Raw genomic sequence first — 17500 nt, 5'->3', positions numbered from 1 at the left:
CACCTGCATTAGTTGGGGGAGGAGGGTCGTAGATGTAACTTTGTATTGAGGTCAAATGTGGTAACAGGAATGGGTCGAGAGAGACAGCGGATGTTACTTGGGTGCCATGATCGCTCGTAGACGCTATATATGCTTTGTCCAAAGGAGCACCTTCACTGTCAAAATGTAGACGCAAAGCCTTAAGTCAGGGGTCCCCAAACTTTTTCCTGTGAGGGCCACATAACGTTTCCCTTCTCTGATGGGGGGCCAGTGTCAGTTTGTAACATCAACGAATGTAGGGGAGCTTAAAAAAATTATTGTTTCCCAGAAAGCCACACATAACCAAATAACCCTTTCAAGGTTCTTTACAGGAAAAAAAAAGTCAGGAAACAAATAATAACACTATTAATGAAATAAATAATACCTAAATAACCCTCTCTGAGTTCTTCACAGAAAAAAAACAGGAAATAAATAATAACGAAACAACTCTCTCTCTTTATAGCCCCTTGAAATCCACAAAAAAAAGTTCTGCCATCTACGAGAACGCCACCTATCTTGTCTTGTTTATGTCTGCTACCGTCTTGTTCACGTGTTCTGCTAATTGATCTGAGACACAACTAAAATACTGAAACATTCTATGGTGTGTAAACTTTACTTTTTTTTGTACAGCTTCCATGGAAATGTGAATAAAAACAACATTTCAATTTGTCTGCAGTTGGGGACAATCTAGGAAAAGTCATCAAATTTCAAGTTAAAAAATTATCATTTAGGGTTTTTTGGGGGCGTTTTTAACACAGTGAAGGGTCATTTTGACCCGAGGACAACAGGAGGGTTAGAGGGCCGGGTCAAATGTGCCCGTGTGCCGTAGTTTGGGGACTTAAGTGGTTGTAAAGAAAGGTTCTCGATTTGCCGCTGAATCTCAGTAGAAACAAATACAATTCAAAAAAGAAACAAATAAGATTATTTGCATAAAGAGCTACCATTCTTAATCCCACCGTTTTTGTTATGAAAACATTTGTTTGCCCCAATTTGATGATATCCTCTCCTCTACCAGTGCAGAGCATCTCTTGTTGTGATGGCGTGTTTGGTGAAGAGCCTCTTTTGTGAGCCCTCCCTGTGTTTGTTTGATGTTCCAAACAGTGTGAAATAATCTGCAGACACTGCACTGAGCCTACCTCCTCAGCTTTTCATGGAGCATTCGAGAGTCCAAAGAATTTCAATTGCTTTTATAATTGAGTTTGTCTGCTGCCTTTGTGATTGCTGAATCTCCTTTTTTTATTATGAAAGAAGGGAATTACTGCCAAGGCCTATGTTTCACACACCCAAAAATGTTTGTGGGTGTAAAATATCGCATGCAATTCTTTCAAAATCCTCCCTCATTTGTGGTGTCACCGTACATATGTCTGTGGTAACTACTCATTTGAAAATAACATCTTTTAATGATAATTACAGGCTAACACAATGACAAACCTATCGTCGGTGATAATTAGAAAAAGCTACAGTGTTTGATTCAGACTGAATTACAAATTCAGCGTCTGTTCTAAGTAGCTTTGATTAACAGTTAATGAGACTTAGCATAAATTATGATTGCTCTCGAAAGACCCACCAAAGATGAACAGCCACACGTGTGGTGAACTTCTATTGATTGGTGAAATAATTTTGACAGGGAATATTCAGTGGCTTGGCAACAAGACTTGCTTTGCTTGTCCTGTGGTTCATAAGTGTTCTTGACGCTGTACAATGAATCACACCCTTACACTCATGCACACAGATGAGTACAGTGCAAGGCTGCATCTTATAGGTTTGTGTTTCACACCTTAAAGTGATGTTTGAAAGTATCTGCAGTCGTTTAGCAATAATGCAGCATTATGCACGTAAGATAAGCCCATGAGATAGATCCACTGCACGCTCTCATGTAACTGCTGTGACTAAAGATGGGCAAAATAAACAAATTAATATATAAATCCATCTATATTTATGTAATGATCATACAAGAATATAACTATCAACTGTGTCTGTAATCATTGCATTTTGCAACAAAGGCAAAATGGAGGCGCTGTGAATGCCGACTACCTGTAGGCCATCCGGAGGGTGCTATTAAAATATTTTTAAAGATGATGATTATAATACATCCAACTGATTTCTACAATGATTCCTGAGTGAAATATCATGACGTTGATCGCGCACATCGGCGCAGCGCCAAATTTGTTTGCCGGGGCCTCGATCAAAGACATCAAAATCGCGTTACACCACCTGCTTGGCAAAATAGACCTCCTTTTACCCAGACTAACATTTTGTCTACTTTTTGTAACTGCATTTGCAGATGTGCTGGGGGTCGAGGCAGAAATGCCCATTAAACCCGCAGCATGTCTACCAAATTCACAAATACCCTGACCCCAACCCCGGCACGAAAGTGACGATGCGCCCATTTCTATGCTGAGCGCATGCGTGCCAGTCTACTAGAATGGATCTGCTATGGACATATCAAGTAATCAGAACAAGATGCAGGCTTGGGAAGCGCAGACAAACTATTATTTGGACAAAATGAGAGGGTGCAGGTGGTACTGTCCATCTGTCAACATTCTCTTGTCAATCACACTTTGCACAAAGGCATCGTGGCTCATAATCAACATCATTTAGATGCTGTAATAATATTTCAATCCATGTAATTAACATGTACTGAGAAGGGGAAAATGGGCAGGCGGGCGGAATGACAAACTATTGCAGTGGCAGCATGGCACTGTGAAATTATCATGCACCTGCTGTTTCACAATGTTGTGAAATATTGCAATTGCAAAAAAATAAAAAATAAATATTACTTGCAAATATGGGCCATTTAGTTGTTGTATTAGTTGCAGTTTTCTCTTCTGTTACCTCTGGGTCAAATCTGTTTTAGTTGTATCAAGACGACCTTAGAAACTACATTTTTAGTGATGGACAGTGGAAGATGAATATTTAGGCCGAAGGGGGCCACACTCAGTGCCAGCTTCTAGAAGCTGGTGTTCCTCATATGTCTCTGTTGAGGTGCCCCAGCTACAAGGGGTTGTTTGGGGATAAGATTTTTGTGTGTGTGTGCGTAAAGTGGTCTCAACTGTTTTTGCTGAATAAAATTAGACATTGATTTATTAGCTCTGACTAGCACATGGATTCATTGTATCTGAAGGTGCGCATTACTGGTTAAACAATAAAATGATTTAATGTGGCATTGAATACAATTGATGGCTATCCCAGGTACAAACACAACAAAAGCTTCATTGGCTATATACATCTTTTATTGGTTCTTCATGTTTTTGTCGTGCTCGACTGCATGTAACCCAGATGTGTGACATGTATGTTTTTCTCCTTCATTTACATTGATCTCCTTTGTCATAATGCTGCAGACAAGTCATTGTTTTGGTATGTGATAACCCGACAAAGGACTTGTAGAATTGCTCTTGCCGTGTGTTTTTGTATCTAAAGGCACGAAGAGCTCAAAATAGAAAGGAAACATCGCCGCTGACATTGTTAACCCTGCTGCACTTAGTATTCACCTCACACACACACCACATCTTGATTTTACTATATGCTACTGCAGGCTGTGAGCTATTACTGCATTGTAAAATATATAATTCGAAACATATTTTATAATTACTGTCACCATTCTCCCTTCATTTAATTTCTCACCATCCAAACTTCCATTCCGTTTGCCCAGTAATCTCCTGTGGCTCACTCTCTGCAAATAGCTGTAATCAACACTGATGCCTTACTAAAACCCCTCTCTGTGGCATTTGTCAGATTAGCTTGTATTGACGTGCCGCAGGGTGCGTTATCACGGGTAGTCTTTGGACAAGGACTTTTGGAAAAAAAAACGAAATGTTTTGATTGAGAACGACTGGCTCGTCTTGCTTAATTGAAGCTATTTCTCATCACGTCCTTTTGTCCCACCGTCATCTCTGCCTCTTCCCTTCCTCTGGAAACTTCCTCTCTCTCGCGCTTTGGCTGCATTTCCCCACCTCAATCTGAGCTGTTTTACCGAGGTCAGTTCACCGTGATCGCCTTTTCTTTGACGATAGAATCCAGTTCATTTTTGCCAAATTTTCCCCCTCCTCCTTGAGTTGATGTCTGCTATATCTCAATTATTTCTGCAGCCAGCCTCTAAACATCAGAATAATTTCTGCCAGGTCTTCTGCGGGAGATGTGGCAAATCTTTTGATGTTTTGTGATAATCCATTGGCTGTACGAAGGGGATGTAAATCCCTTTTACATAGCTTTATCTTTACCTCGAAGGAAATACAGCCTTTACTCACTAATCTGTGGCAGTTTTAACAACCTGCATCTCAGACCATCCATCTATTTTCCGATCCGCTTTATCCTCACAGGGGTGGTAGGGCGTGCTGGAGCCTACCGCAGCCGGCTTCGGGCAGTACCTGAACTGGTTGCCAGCCAATCGCAGGGCACACACAGACGAACAACAATCCACGCTCACACTCACACCTCGGGACAATTTAGAGTGTTTGATCAGCCTGCATGTTTTTGGAATGTGGGAGGAAACAATTCAATTCCAGCTCCGGAGAAATCCGACACGGGGATGGGAAGAACATGCAAACTTCACACAGGGAGGCCGGAGTTGGAATAGAACCCGGTACCTCTGCATTTTGAGGATGACACGCTAATCGGGCCACCCAAATTCACACAAGCTAGTCAGGAGTCGAACCTGGGGTCTTCTGATCTGTAGTGAGACGAGTTATGTATCCATTGTGCCACGAACTACACGCACCTCGGACCAATTAGCTTCAATACATTTTACAGACACAGAAATAATCATCAAATATTGTCATTACTCAGTGTCCAAGTGTATCAGAAGATGCACACAAAGACTTGAGAAGGAATTTATTTAGTCCCATACACGCAAGAAAGAGTAATATGCAAGGACACCGGAGGGAGTGAGATCCTGAGCCACAATCCCGGCTTCCTTGTACTGTCCTTGTGCAGGATTTATGAGCTCTGGCTGTTTGAAGAAGACGTGCTATATGTGGAACGTAGCGAAAGTGAACGGAAACATTGGAATCGATAGATCTGTGAATTACATATACAGCAAGGAGAATGTTCAGACATGTCGATGTGAGCAAGCTGATGCTGCGCACTCGGTTGAGACGTTTCTTTCACATAATGCCAGGTGAAAAGAGGAAATGGCACAGTCAGTAAGAATGGAAGGATGAGAAGAAAAAGTAGAGCCTTGACATTACTGACTGGTCAGAGGCCACTGATTTGATCCACTTGTGAAATACCGAAAAACAAAAGACAAAAGTAGGTTTAGAAGATGTGTGTATGGAAGCATATTGGGTCAGTGTGGTTTGGTGGGTTGAGGCTATTAAAGTGCGGGATGCTTGTATGAGGCTCTGTGGCTGGTTTAATCAGTCTGTGTCAGACAGAAGATGAAGGTGCCAGGAGGAAGAGCTCCTTCAGTTCACCTCCTGGCCTCTGGAGGAAACACACTGACCCTGGCCCTGTGTGCCCATGTCCCCTCTCCACCTGCACAATTTACAACCCGTCGGGTCAGTTCACAGTTGCAGAGCTTGAATGTATTGTCACGGCCATGCAATGTTTTCATCGTAAGCATGCACACTTTGAACGGGATCTTTACAACGCTGTTGTCGAGTGCAAAAAGGAGGATAAATGTGAATCCCGCTTGATCATATTTGACAAGGTTTGAAATGGAAGGAGCATTTTCTTTTAAAAGTGTTGTAATCATAGGACAGCACAACAGAATTGTTATGGAGGCATGGACCAGGAAGATTACCCAATTAAGGGAAATGAAGATTTGGAAAATTATATTAATTGACACAAATGAACAAAAACATTTTACAAAGAACACAAGGAGGAGGTACACACGCACAGGTAACGCCAGTGAACGTGCTGAGCAAGACTGTACAAAAGCTGAGACACTAAATGCTTTATAATTCAACTGTATTTTGCCTGGAGACTGAATCCTGAATCATTTTAAAAGCCTTGGTCAAGGGGACTGACTGGAAATTATCGGTTCAATGATTACTTGACAACTGATTGATTTTCAAATTAATTGATAATTATTGGTGATAGTCCATTAATTGATTTCGCTCAATTTCCAAATCCTTGAAAAATATTCTGAAATTTTTGTTAATTTTAGTAAATTTCGTAGAGTATGTTTTACTCTAATCGAGGAAAGTCATTGTATAAAAACAATGTATCCAAAAACTTTTTTTTTTTTTGCCTGTAACATGTCATGGACCAAACCAGTAAGCCAATCTTAATTAATGAATTTGTGGTTTTGCATTTACTGTCCTGTCAATTTGAAATGGTTCCTGTTTTTTTAAGATAGGGATGGAATTTCAAAGTCCTTTTTTTAAAATACGATTCATAAACAAATTGACAAAATCATAATTAAAATTGTTTTGATTAATGGATGTTAATAGCAATCTAATGGTTAATGGCTTATCTAAATCTAAATACATTTTCTGCAGCGATGGGCCATGGAAGATGTGTAGAGGAATCGATAGATTCAGGATTTTTATTTTGTCATCATTTTATTAAGATATGATGCAAGGAATATATGTCTTTTCAAATACGGTCTCACTGTTCTATTTGTTCCTTCATACAGGAGCAGCAGAGTTGGTGCACCGCCTGAAGCGTGCTCTTTACATTCTTTCACTCTTTTGCGCGCCTAATTATGTGATTGATTATAACTTTGTTCAATCTAAAAATGTAATATCTCTGTGAAGTCCTTTGAGGGATGAGCTTGATAAAGGGATGCGGATCAACACTTGCCTTAACTTAATGATAAACCATAAACCAAATGTGTTTTTAAGTGGCTTAGCAGAGGTCAGCATACATTGCAGACAGTGCCAAAGAACTCTGAAATATGGCTGATTGTTGCCGATGTAGAGTGAAAGCAATCACGGTGAAGGCGCGGAATGAGAGCTGAGGGGTGAGGCGTGGAATATTGCTGAGGAGTTGAGTCAAAGGGCCCATTTTGTGTACGAAGATGAGGTAGGAGGAGGTGGGGGTCTTGTGGGAAGGTCGCTCCTCATCCATTACAGATGAGTCATCGTGCCGTGACCTTTCGTACCTCGATTTACCTCGCTCTCATTTCCTACCGCAGTGTTTGACTGCAAGGACAGTTCAAGTGTAGACGGGTCATAGCAAAAGCACACATTTATGCGCGCACACACACCACAAACACATTTATTGTTGTTGTGTGAAAAACACGTGTGCAAACTTCGTGGGTGAACATTTGTCATGTAAATTTGCAGGCATCAAATGTCAAAAGTTCACTGAAGCACCCTGCTTGAATCTAATGCGACAAATAAGCTCTTCCTCCAGTTGTATTGTTCTAATCCCTTTAGTGGTCTCAGGGATGAAAGCATAATTACATTTCTGCAGTGCAGCGCGTTTGATAAGACAGTCACTAGCTGAGCTGAATGTCTAACTGAATTGGATGCTGCTTCCAAGTCCAATCATCTCTTGACTTCACCCATCATGTCTCAATCACTCCCCACCTTTTTCCTCCTTTTTGATATGTGCTTTCATATCCTCATTTTCTTATAAGCTTCAAAGCTAATTTGGCCTTGCTTTCTCACCCACCAGGTATTGCAGTGGATAAAAAGGGTGTGGTCTACTTTGTTGATGGCACCACCATTCAGAAGATTAATGAAAGGGGTTTCCTGTCCACTGTCATTGGCTCCAATGGACTGATGTCAACGCAACCCCTAAGCTGTGATGCGCGCATGGACATCAGCCAGGTAAACTCCAAACGTTTATGCTTTGCAGCACGTGTGTGTGTGTGTGTGTGTGTGTGTGTGTATCCATCCATCCATATTTTGATCCGCTTTATGCTCACAAGGGTCGAAGGGGGTTACTGGAACCGATCCCAGCTGTCTTCGGGCAGTAGGTTGGGGGACACCCTGAACAGGTTGCCAGCTAATCGCAGGGCGCACATAGACAAACAACCATTCACACTCATAATCAGACTTCATTGAGAGCATTCAAGCAAGTTCACGTGCTTGTTGATGGAATGTGGGAGGAAACAGAGAGAGAAAATCCACAAAGGCACGGGTAGAAGATGTAAACTGCTCATAAGAAGGCTGGGGCCGCATTTGAACCCATGACCTCCGTACTGTGAGGCAGTTGTGCTGACCAGTCGACCACCGTGCCGCCTTGGTGAAAACCAAAGGCATCTAATTTGATCAGCCAACCTTCAGATCACGCTGTTGACTTATGTCAGGCCTATTAGAGCTGCGGATGAATTATAGATGAAGTGGGTTCTGTGCACAAACACACGCGCGCACACACACACACACACACACACATGCCTAAAGAGTTGTACGTGCCTGAGTGTGTGCATGACTGTTCAGGCCAGGTGACTCTCCAGAGACGCAATTGCATGTCTTTAAAGAGGCCAGTTCAATCCTCCTGTTAGACATCATCCTCTGCAGCACATCTGACCGTCATCACACTCCATCTGCCTTTTCGCTTGTAAACTGCACTGACCTCAAACTGCCAGCAATATTGATCGAAACTTCTGTAGCTGTTTGAGTTGACAAACACGACCAGGCTAATTTATGCCAAATAAACAGCAGATTGTTGGCATGAGTTTTGTGCAAAGTCAAACTGACTTTTGAATTAAACCACTTCATGTTTTGTGAAGCGTAGTCTAAAAGTCCAGTGGTTATTTATTTTATTTTATTTTTTTGCTGTGGTAGCAGTGCAGTTTTATCATATTTAAGAAGGTGTGCATCATGAAAATTATATTGTTGGGGTTTTTTGCTTGTTCGTTTTTCTTTTTCTTACTCACAACTTCAGGAAAATTGTGTAAAGAGTACTTGTGGACAACCCACAAGCTGCTCGATGTGCTGCTGACCAACCTCTGCCAACATGATTTAAAAAAAAAAAAGAATACTTAAACAAAATTGAGACAGGCGGCCCGGTAGTCCGGTGGTTAGCACGTCGGCTTCACAATTCCGAGGTATCAGGTTCAATTCTAGTTCTGGCCTCCCTGTGTGGAGTTTGCATGTTCTCCCCGGGCCTGTGTGGGTTTCCTCCGGGTACTCCGGCTGATTGAACACTCTAAATTGTCCCTAGATATGAGTGTGAGTGTGGATGGTTGTTCGTCTCTGTGTGCCCTGCGATTGGCTGGCTACCGATTCAGGGTGTCCCCCGCCTACTGCCCGAAGACATCTGGGATAGGATCCAGCAACCCCCGCGACCCTAGTGGGGATAAAGCGGTTCGGAAAATGAATGAATGACAAAATTGAGACATTTGTGAAACATCATTATTTACACTGTCCTTGGACTTTGGGCAGAAATAACACTTACTTCTGTAAAAAAAAAAAAAAAACTATGGAAATTTTATTCTGTCAAAAGAAAATGCATCATGATCCTATAGATTCATATTGAACAAAGGACACTCTTAAACACATTTGTCAACATTATAGATTGATGTACTGTATCTCCGAGAGTATCAATCAAAACCGAGAATTGCAGATTGTGTGATTTATGGGCCATGAATAATTGGACTTTTTGTTCTTTAGCCCAAAAGCTGACTGAGAAAGCACTCCAGAGTCAACTATTGACAGACACTTAAGTTATTCATCTGTGGAGACAAAACTTGATTTCTATTTCCAAAAACCTCTTTCGTTCCTCATGAAACAGAGCGAGAGTTTACACTTCTAATCATTGTCTTTTTACTTTTTCTTCAACTAAAGTCAGTCACAGCATCAGGTTTTATGTTAAAAGAATTTTGAATTTGTGGCTCATAAAGAGGTCAAAACCTTTGTTCTGAGCACGGGCACTGACTTTTTATAACAACGCTGAAATGCTTTCACCAAGTTTTGAGCTCTCTTTGACAGAAATTGTTCAGGCCAGATTCTTTGTATGCAGTATTCATCAGCATTTGCCTTGCCGTTACTGAAAAGTTCAGCATCGTGAGCTGAGATCTGGTGTGTGTCGCCTTTTGTCTCAAGACAGGATGAGCCTTGCTTGATTAATTTCTCCACCCATTAAGATGGGATTTCAGACTGAAATCTCTTCTTTCCCATTTGACAGAGCCTATAATTGGACATGTCAGTGGCAATTTAACATGATCCATTTATTTACCAATCCCACTCCAGCGTCATCCATCACCTCTCTTCCGCCTTCGACAAATCTCCTCAGACAAAGCCTCCAGTTTGTGTTTTATTGTGTTTGCCTGTGCGGGGGGGACAGCAATGTGGGTGGCTCCAGTATCGCTTTGTATGTCTCTGACCCCCACAGTGCTAGTAAGCAAGGTGCGGTATTTCAGAATGTGGCGATCACGGTTATTGGCTGACATTTGGATCACTGTTGAAACGAGCAGTTGTGGCTTTTCAATAAGCACAGGAAATGCTCCCTGCCTGATGCTGAGCTGACCTTTGCATGTGCATGAAGGGCCAGACGGCCAAATGCTATGTGATTATGTAGATGTTCATATCACCTGTAACTGACACTTGTTCGTCCTCAGTGCCACTGCCAAGGCTTTTTGTATTCATGCTTAAATATGAAAAAACATCGACGATATGTTCTGTGTGTAGGTTCGTCTGGAGTGGCCAACAGACTTGGCGATAAACCCTCTGGACAACTCCCTCTTCATCCTAGACAACAACATTGTGTTACAGGTAGGCCCACACACGCATATATACACATAAATACGTTGTAGAGCAAACCGCCAATGATTTTATTCTACACCTCGTTCCCCTGCATCTGTGTGCTTTTCTGGGAGATGCTGATTCTGTTTGCTGGAGAGGAAAATATGATTTCTAGCAAACTGCTTTGTTGTCGCTTTATCTGTACCCTCTAAATGATAAAAGTAATGTAAAATGAAGTGTAAATCTTGCTCACTGCTGAAGAAACACCATATAGCTGTCATTCTTGAAGCTGTTCTTTTGTTTGTCACTCACTTTGATGTAAAAAATAAAAAAACATGCCAGCCAAAAGTAGATTATTTTTCATGTAGAAACTGAAATCGTGTCAAACAAGATGATCTTGAAATGAATATCACACCACATTGACATGGTAAAATGTCAACTATGGCTGTGAATATCTGAGGGCCCTATTTTGGCAATCTGGTGCAAATGCACTCAGTGTTAAAATGGGCATAACTATATGTTCAAGTCGAATTTTGCATGTCTGGGGTCGTGTTGCCCCCATTTGAGCATTTCAGTGCACAAAGTTGCCTCTCCCCCATGTCATTCAGCACTCACCGTAACCTTTCATTATTACATGTGTGAATGGGGGGAGTGGGGGTGGGCGTCCACAGCGCCGTCACTTCCCCATTCGTGCGCGCGCGCACACACGCACACACACACACACACACACACGCACATACACAATTCCCCCGTTTGACCTAAATGTGTTACATGCAAGCTGATTGACAATAATAAATGATTGTGCACATTGAAGGGTCATTTTGCTGTGATAAAGGGGGCGTATACTTTTTCATTTTGCCAGATAGAAGCTGAAAGGTATATTTTATCCTCCTCCTTTTTATGGTTCACACATGAATGTGTTTGTTTTTAGGTATCAGAGACTCTTCAGGTGCGTATTGTCGCCGGCCGTCCCATCCACTGCCAGGTGCCAGGTATTGACCACCATCTAATGAGCCGAGCTGCAGTTCGGGCCACTTTGGAAGCAGCCAAAGCCATCGCCGTGTCACACTTGGGCACCCTGTACATTGCTGAGACTGATGAGAGGCGCATCAATCGCATTCAGCAGGTCACATCATCAATTAAACAATCAATTCATTCATTAACAGCCCTGTTACAAACCACACAAAGCTTTTTAGTCAAGTTTCTCATCCAAAGTATTGCTATAATGCTCAGGCTGAGAAGTCATTAAGGTGAAAAACAATCCAGCATTTCATTTTCACGCTTTCTGCTCTAATGCTGTTTTCCTACATCTGAACACTTCCTGAAAGTTAAGCACCAGCACCAACAACGATACGGCCTGGTGGGATCAATCAATCGTCCCAGGTCACTGAGTCAAGTGGCAAAGAGTATCTTTGGGGAAGAGCACATCTTCCTCATCGGTCACACAATAAATAGTGTTAATTCCGTTGCCTTTCACTCATTGTATCAATTTACTTTCGGGTTTTTGCCCTGCGATTGGCTGGCAACCAGTTCAGAGTGTACCACCTACTGGCCAAAGATGGCTGAGATAGGCTCCAGCACCCCTCGCGACCTTTGTAGGGATAAGCGGATCGGAAATAAATGGATGGATGGATGGACCTTCGGGGGTAGGGGTATTTGAGCCAACAAATACCAGGCAACATTGACTCTCTCATGCAGATCTTGTTTTGCAGCTCTTTCCACATCCCAGAAAATCCATCCATTTTCTCCACAACTTATTCTAACTGGGGTCGCGAGTGTGCTGGAGACGGTCCCATCTGACTTGATTAAAATGGTATATACACGGAATATAAACACGGAGCCAGAGGCAGCCACGCACTTCATGCCGAGCAACCACAGTGCAAGAAGTCCTTTAATACGTCATGAAAGCAAACGTCCGCCCTACATCATCTTCACAAACGCCTTCTTCAAGGTCCTAAGCCGTGAACGAGGCAATAAATAAAATAATGAGCTGGCCAACCCCACGCATTCAACGGATATTCATATGCAATGAAGACTGAACATCCATGGCTCACGAGGGTGCTTCTTTCTGTAAGGACGCATTTCAGCGATCGATTTTAACAAAACAAGCCAATTTAAATGTATGTAACCTTTACTCATTGCCTCATAAACATCCCAGTTTTCGCCATGGTGCAGCAGTTGACGTGCGGGAAATGGTTCCTCCTGAGTAAAAATGCATTCCAAATTCAATAAGGTGTACACTTATTGCCCAATTCATCAGGGCAGTCTGATTAGAGCCAATATAAGAACAATGCACAATTGTATCTTTCTTACCAACAGAGGATTTGAAAATAAAACTATTCGAAAGCCCTCTGTACAGTTCCGTGGCAACAAAAGTCTGTCCATCCATTTTCTATAGCGCTTGTCTTCATTTGAGTCACAAATGAGATGCAGTCAAACACAGCTAACGTGTGGTGATAGGCAGGGTACACCCTGAACTGGTCACCAGACAATCGCAGGGCGCATAGAGTGTGCTAGCAGGAATTGTATGCCACATGCAACCACTCATACCTTTCCTTGCTGTTTGAATCCGTTTGCGCAGCTCATCCAAAGCACTCAATTTGCCTCCCGCACAGATGCACTAGTCTGTACGATCACAGGATGTTTCTTCTCAGCGCACTCACAGAACAGACAGCGAGCAAATCGTGACAAGCATAAATTGAGAGCTCCTGTTCCATGTGGAGGGCATAGTTTTGAAGCCTTGATCATAGTCAAGTCCCAAGGCATTTGAAATCAGCTCTGTCTCGTTGAAACAAACACCTGATGAAACTCTTGTAAGTTCAAGGCCTAAATCGAGCACCGAATGTGCGTGGCAACAAATAATCCTGTTTAATTTTCATCCGTGTACTGGATAAAAAACAGACCTGCTTGCAGTTGTTTCAAATGATGCTAATACTGTTTTGAATAGAATCAGCTCAACAATTTAACTGTATCACCAAAAAAAATTTAAAAAAGCAATTTAAAGGTATCATGATCGACTTTTTTTCATACGTTTACCGCTTGATATCATCAATTCAATGTTTCGTAAAAATATATCATCATGGTTTTCTGGTAACCATGCATAAAAATATGACCTATATTTATATTTTTAATGTTGTTGAGGATGAGGATTGATGAGCGCATGTATCGTTTAATAACTGTGGCATTTACATTCAAACATAGAGCCGAGTTGTTTGAAATACGCAGACTTATTGAACACGGTTATGCACGTTAGCGTCGGTATTGGTCTGTTTTGTTGCCTTGCGTGACATGGATTATTGAACACTGCGCAGGTGTCAACCAACGGGGAGATTTCAGTTATCTGTGGCGCTCCTACAGACTGTGACTGCAAGATAGACCCCAACTGTGACTGCTTCTCTGGTAGGTTATCTGGCACTTAGCACACGCACACACACACACACACACACACACACACACACACACACACACACACACACACACACACACACACACACACACACACACACATACACACACACACACACACACACACACACACACACACCAGAGCCACATCCTTATGTAATGTGAATGCCGCCATCATATTGTCACCATATTAGATCATGAATAATAGGATTCCAGTCTTAAGAAAAGCATGTATGGTATCTGGACTCAAATGAGCTCTTGGCCTGGTTTAAAAGTACATTACATCCTAAAAGCTTGATGTCAAGCTGAAACTGAAGTCATCAAGTGGTTTGATTACTTCTTTCAGCTCAATGTTCAAGTTATATGCATCCCTTGTTTTTCTCAGTTAATGGGGACCGTAACGAGCGGGCTTACGTGCTATCACACACATAGAACGGCGGCGGCAAGTGTTTGGAGCACAGCAAATTATTGCCGAAACAAAATGCGAATTCATCACTAAGATACCGACATAGATAGGAGCCTCAAGAGACACAACAACGGAATGTGCTGGCAAAGGCTGCGATGATGCGCAGCCAATCAGCTCACAGGATTAATCCGCTCGTGCTCTCATCAGTCAATGTTGCACCGGGAACGACTCACACGCCTTGTATGAGTGCCCGTGGCATGTACATCATGTACAAAGCCTCTGAGTCACCTAATCTCTTTGTTTGGCATGCAGGAAAACCTTCTCTCTCGCACATTAGCCTTTCCGCAATAGGCCTGCCGATAATGGCTGTATATATATTTTTTTCATTTTTATTTTTTGATGACATTTCATTATGAATTCAGTAGTTTGTAAAAATCAACAAAGCACCGAAGCCGCAAAAGGTGAAGCACGAAGGAATTACTGTATTTCACTTGAAGACATGTTGTCCTTTTTCCATTGTGCATGTAGTTTGTCTTTGCTCAGCCGTTCTTAATTAATTCACATGGACGTTGAACTTTGACCAACGACAATGACCTTAATGTGTGAACGTGATCAAAAAGGGAGATTTAAAGGTGCGTTAAAATTGAACCTGTCTTGGCAATACAAGTGTTCATACTGTATGTTTGTGCAAGAGTTGTATTTGTATTCATGCGCTTCATGTCCTTTGCAAAGACCTTCACCTGAATACCATTGGAAACCTGCACAACAAAAGCCTTTCGAATCCAATCATTTTATGGCTGGCGAACGAAAAGCTCTTCCGCTGTAACAGATGAAGGTTTTAAACTGGGTGGCACATCATTGCAGGGCAGCGGATATCTAATAAAAGGTTGAGAAAAGGACCCAACAAATAAGCAGATGTTTTTTTGTCACTTAGGCCTGGCTATCCATTGTAAGTGTCAGAGGATGTGATTTTATCATTTAATTCAGCTCACAAAAAGCTGTCAGCCGCCCCCCCCCCCCCATCCCTTTTCAAAGCAAAGGGAAGTCTCTCTCATGTCACAAACCAATGAGCCGTAACAGTTCTTTTTTTTCTTGAGATTTGCTTTGCATATTTTCAATCAGGTCTTGCTGTTAACTGATGATTACACTCTTCAGACGCTTTTCGTTTTCCATGTCCTCACCACTCACACAAGTCTCTGTCTTTGAGCGCCAGCATGCATCCATAAAATACTCACAAGAAAGCTGTATAGGTACCGTATGCTGTTAAAAGCTAAACCGCCATCCCAGTGGCTACGCTGGCCTGCCAGAGGCTCTGTGCTTCCTGCTGGCTACATTTAAAGGGCTTCACCAAGCGCTTATCCTGCTGTGCTACCACAACATGTGAATCTATTGAGTCAGTATCATGCTGATCTGATCCAGTCCATTGAGGAGCTAGTGGAGTCCAAGTCCTGCTTTGAGCACTCCATGAAATGTTATTTGCTATCTCGGATGCACGTTTACTTGTCAAAAGAATGTGTACTTATGAGGGTGGTTTGTAACTTAATGTGACAACGTGGTGCTAACTCCAAATTTTGTATCATTTATGAGGTGACGGCGGCTACGCTCGTGACGCCCGACTCAAAGCTCCCTCCTCTCTGGCCGTTGGTCCCAATGGCACACTGTACATCGCTGATCTAGGGAACATTCGGATCCGAGCTGTCAGCCCCAACCAGCCCCAGCCTGGCCCGGCTGGATTGGTGGAGATCAGCTCTCCACTCGACCAAGAACTCTATCTTTTCAGCCAGGTACATGGTCTCTAATTTGGGTGGATAAAGCGTGTCAAGCAATCATGCTATTGTGCTTTTTTTTTTTTACACTCTTATTTTTGTTTTGAATAAGTTATTTTATGGGCTTAACTGTCTTGCTATCTGGGGGGGGGGGGGGGGGGGGGGTCATGTTGTACACATCAGTGTTCTTTGGTGTCAATTTGACCCCAGGATTTTTTAGTTGTGTAAAAAATATATGCATTATAAATATATTATAATCTGAGGCGGCCCCGCGAGCGATGGTTTGTGCGTCGACCTCACAGTGCAACGGTATCCGGTTCGATTCCAGCTCCGGCCTCCCTGTGTGGAGTTTGCATGTTCTCCCTGTGCCTGCATGGTTTTTCTCCGGGTTCACCAGTTTCCTCCCGCATTCCAAAAACATGCATGGCACTTCACAATTCAAATTGTCCCAAGGTGTGAGTGTGAGCATGGATGGTTGTTCATCTGTGTGTTCCCTGTGATTGGCTGCCAACCGGTTCAGGGTGTCCCCCGCCTACTGTCCAAAGACAGCTCGGATAGCTTCCAGCAGCCCTTGTGAGGATAAAGCGGATCAGAAAATGGATGGATGGATGGATATTATAATCTTCAAAAAGCTGCAGGCATTTAACCAAACATATCCATAACCATAGCAGTCAAGATCGGCTGCTAGTTAACTAATATAACTAACCAGTTATACTGGTTGACCGAATCTAAAATGTTTCTCTTGCAACACGGTCTTTTTTTTTTTTTTTTCACCTGCTTTGATAACAGACAAACTGCAATTGAGAAAATGTCTTCTTCTGTCACAAGTAGCATTTAATATTTGCATGGAGCATTCCCTGACACTTTCTATGAACGCACTTTTTTTACATTTACAGTTAAGACTTTTGAAAAGTGAGTGTGTGCGTGCGCTTGCGCTTGCGCTTGTGCTTGTGCTTGTGCTTGTGCTTGTGCTTGTGCGCGTGCGCATGCATTTGTGCGCGTACAGGATATTCTCTGCTCATGATCCAATGATGTGGCAAGTCAAAAGTGAACAATTGCTGATTTCTAATTTGCCGGGCCGATTGCTGCTGTCAAACCTGTGTCAGAGAACCTCCGCTCTGTTGCCTAGCAACCCTGACCCACACAGCTGATTCTCAGGCAAAAGCAATACCAACAACTTCTTGATCATGAAACATTCTACGTATTCATTTAGTTCTACAACGTTATTTCAAGTGTTGAAAGACTCTTATTTTAGCCTCCTGAGTGGTGTATTTATAAGGTAAATAACATGTATGAAATAAACTAGTCATTCAGTCGAATTGATGACA

At 42.4% G+C, this 17500-nt stretch overlaps 1 protein-coding gene across 3 annotated transcripts in view; it reads left to right on the top strand.

Annotated features, from left to right (window-relative positions):
• tenm1 (teneurin transmembrane protein 1) overlaps positions 1-17500 on the top strand; it is a 203797-nt gene that overhangs the window by 159693 nt on the left and 26604 nt on the right. For all 3 annotated transcript variants that reach the window (XM_052057442.1, XM_052057450.1, XM_052057432.1), the window contains 5 exons: positions 7582-7736; positions 10542-10625; positions 11527-11721; positions 13907-13994; positions 15994-16190. In XM_052057442.1, the coding sequence (XP_051913402.1) occupies positions 7582-7736; positions 10542-10625; positions 11527-11721; positions 13907-13994; positions 15994-16190 (719 nt within the window). The remainder of the gene's footprint in view (positions 1-7581; positions 7737-10541; positions 10626-11526; positions 11722-13906; positions 13995-15993; positions 16191-17500) is intronic.

The sequence above is a fragment of the Hippocampus zosterae genome, chromosome 1 (genome assembly GCF_025434085.1).
Source record: "Hippocampus zosterae strain Florida chromosome 1, ASM2543408v3, whole genome shotgun sequence".
Classification (NCBI taxonomy): Eukaryota; Metazoa; Chordata; class Actinopteri; order Syngnathiformes; family Syngnathidae; genus Hippocampus; species Hippocampus zosterae.
This window is presented reverse-complemented; position numbering and strand designations above follow the sequence as displayed.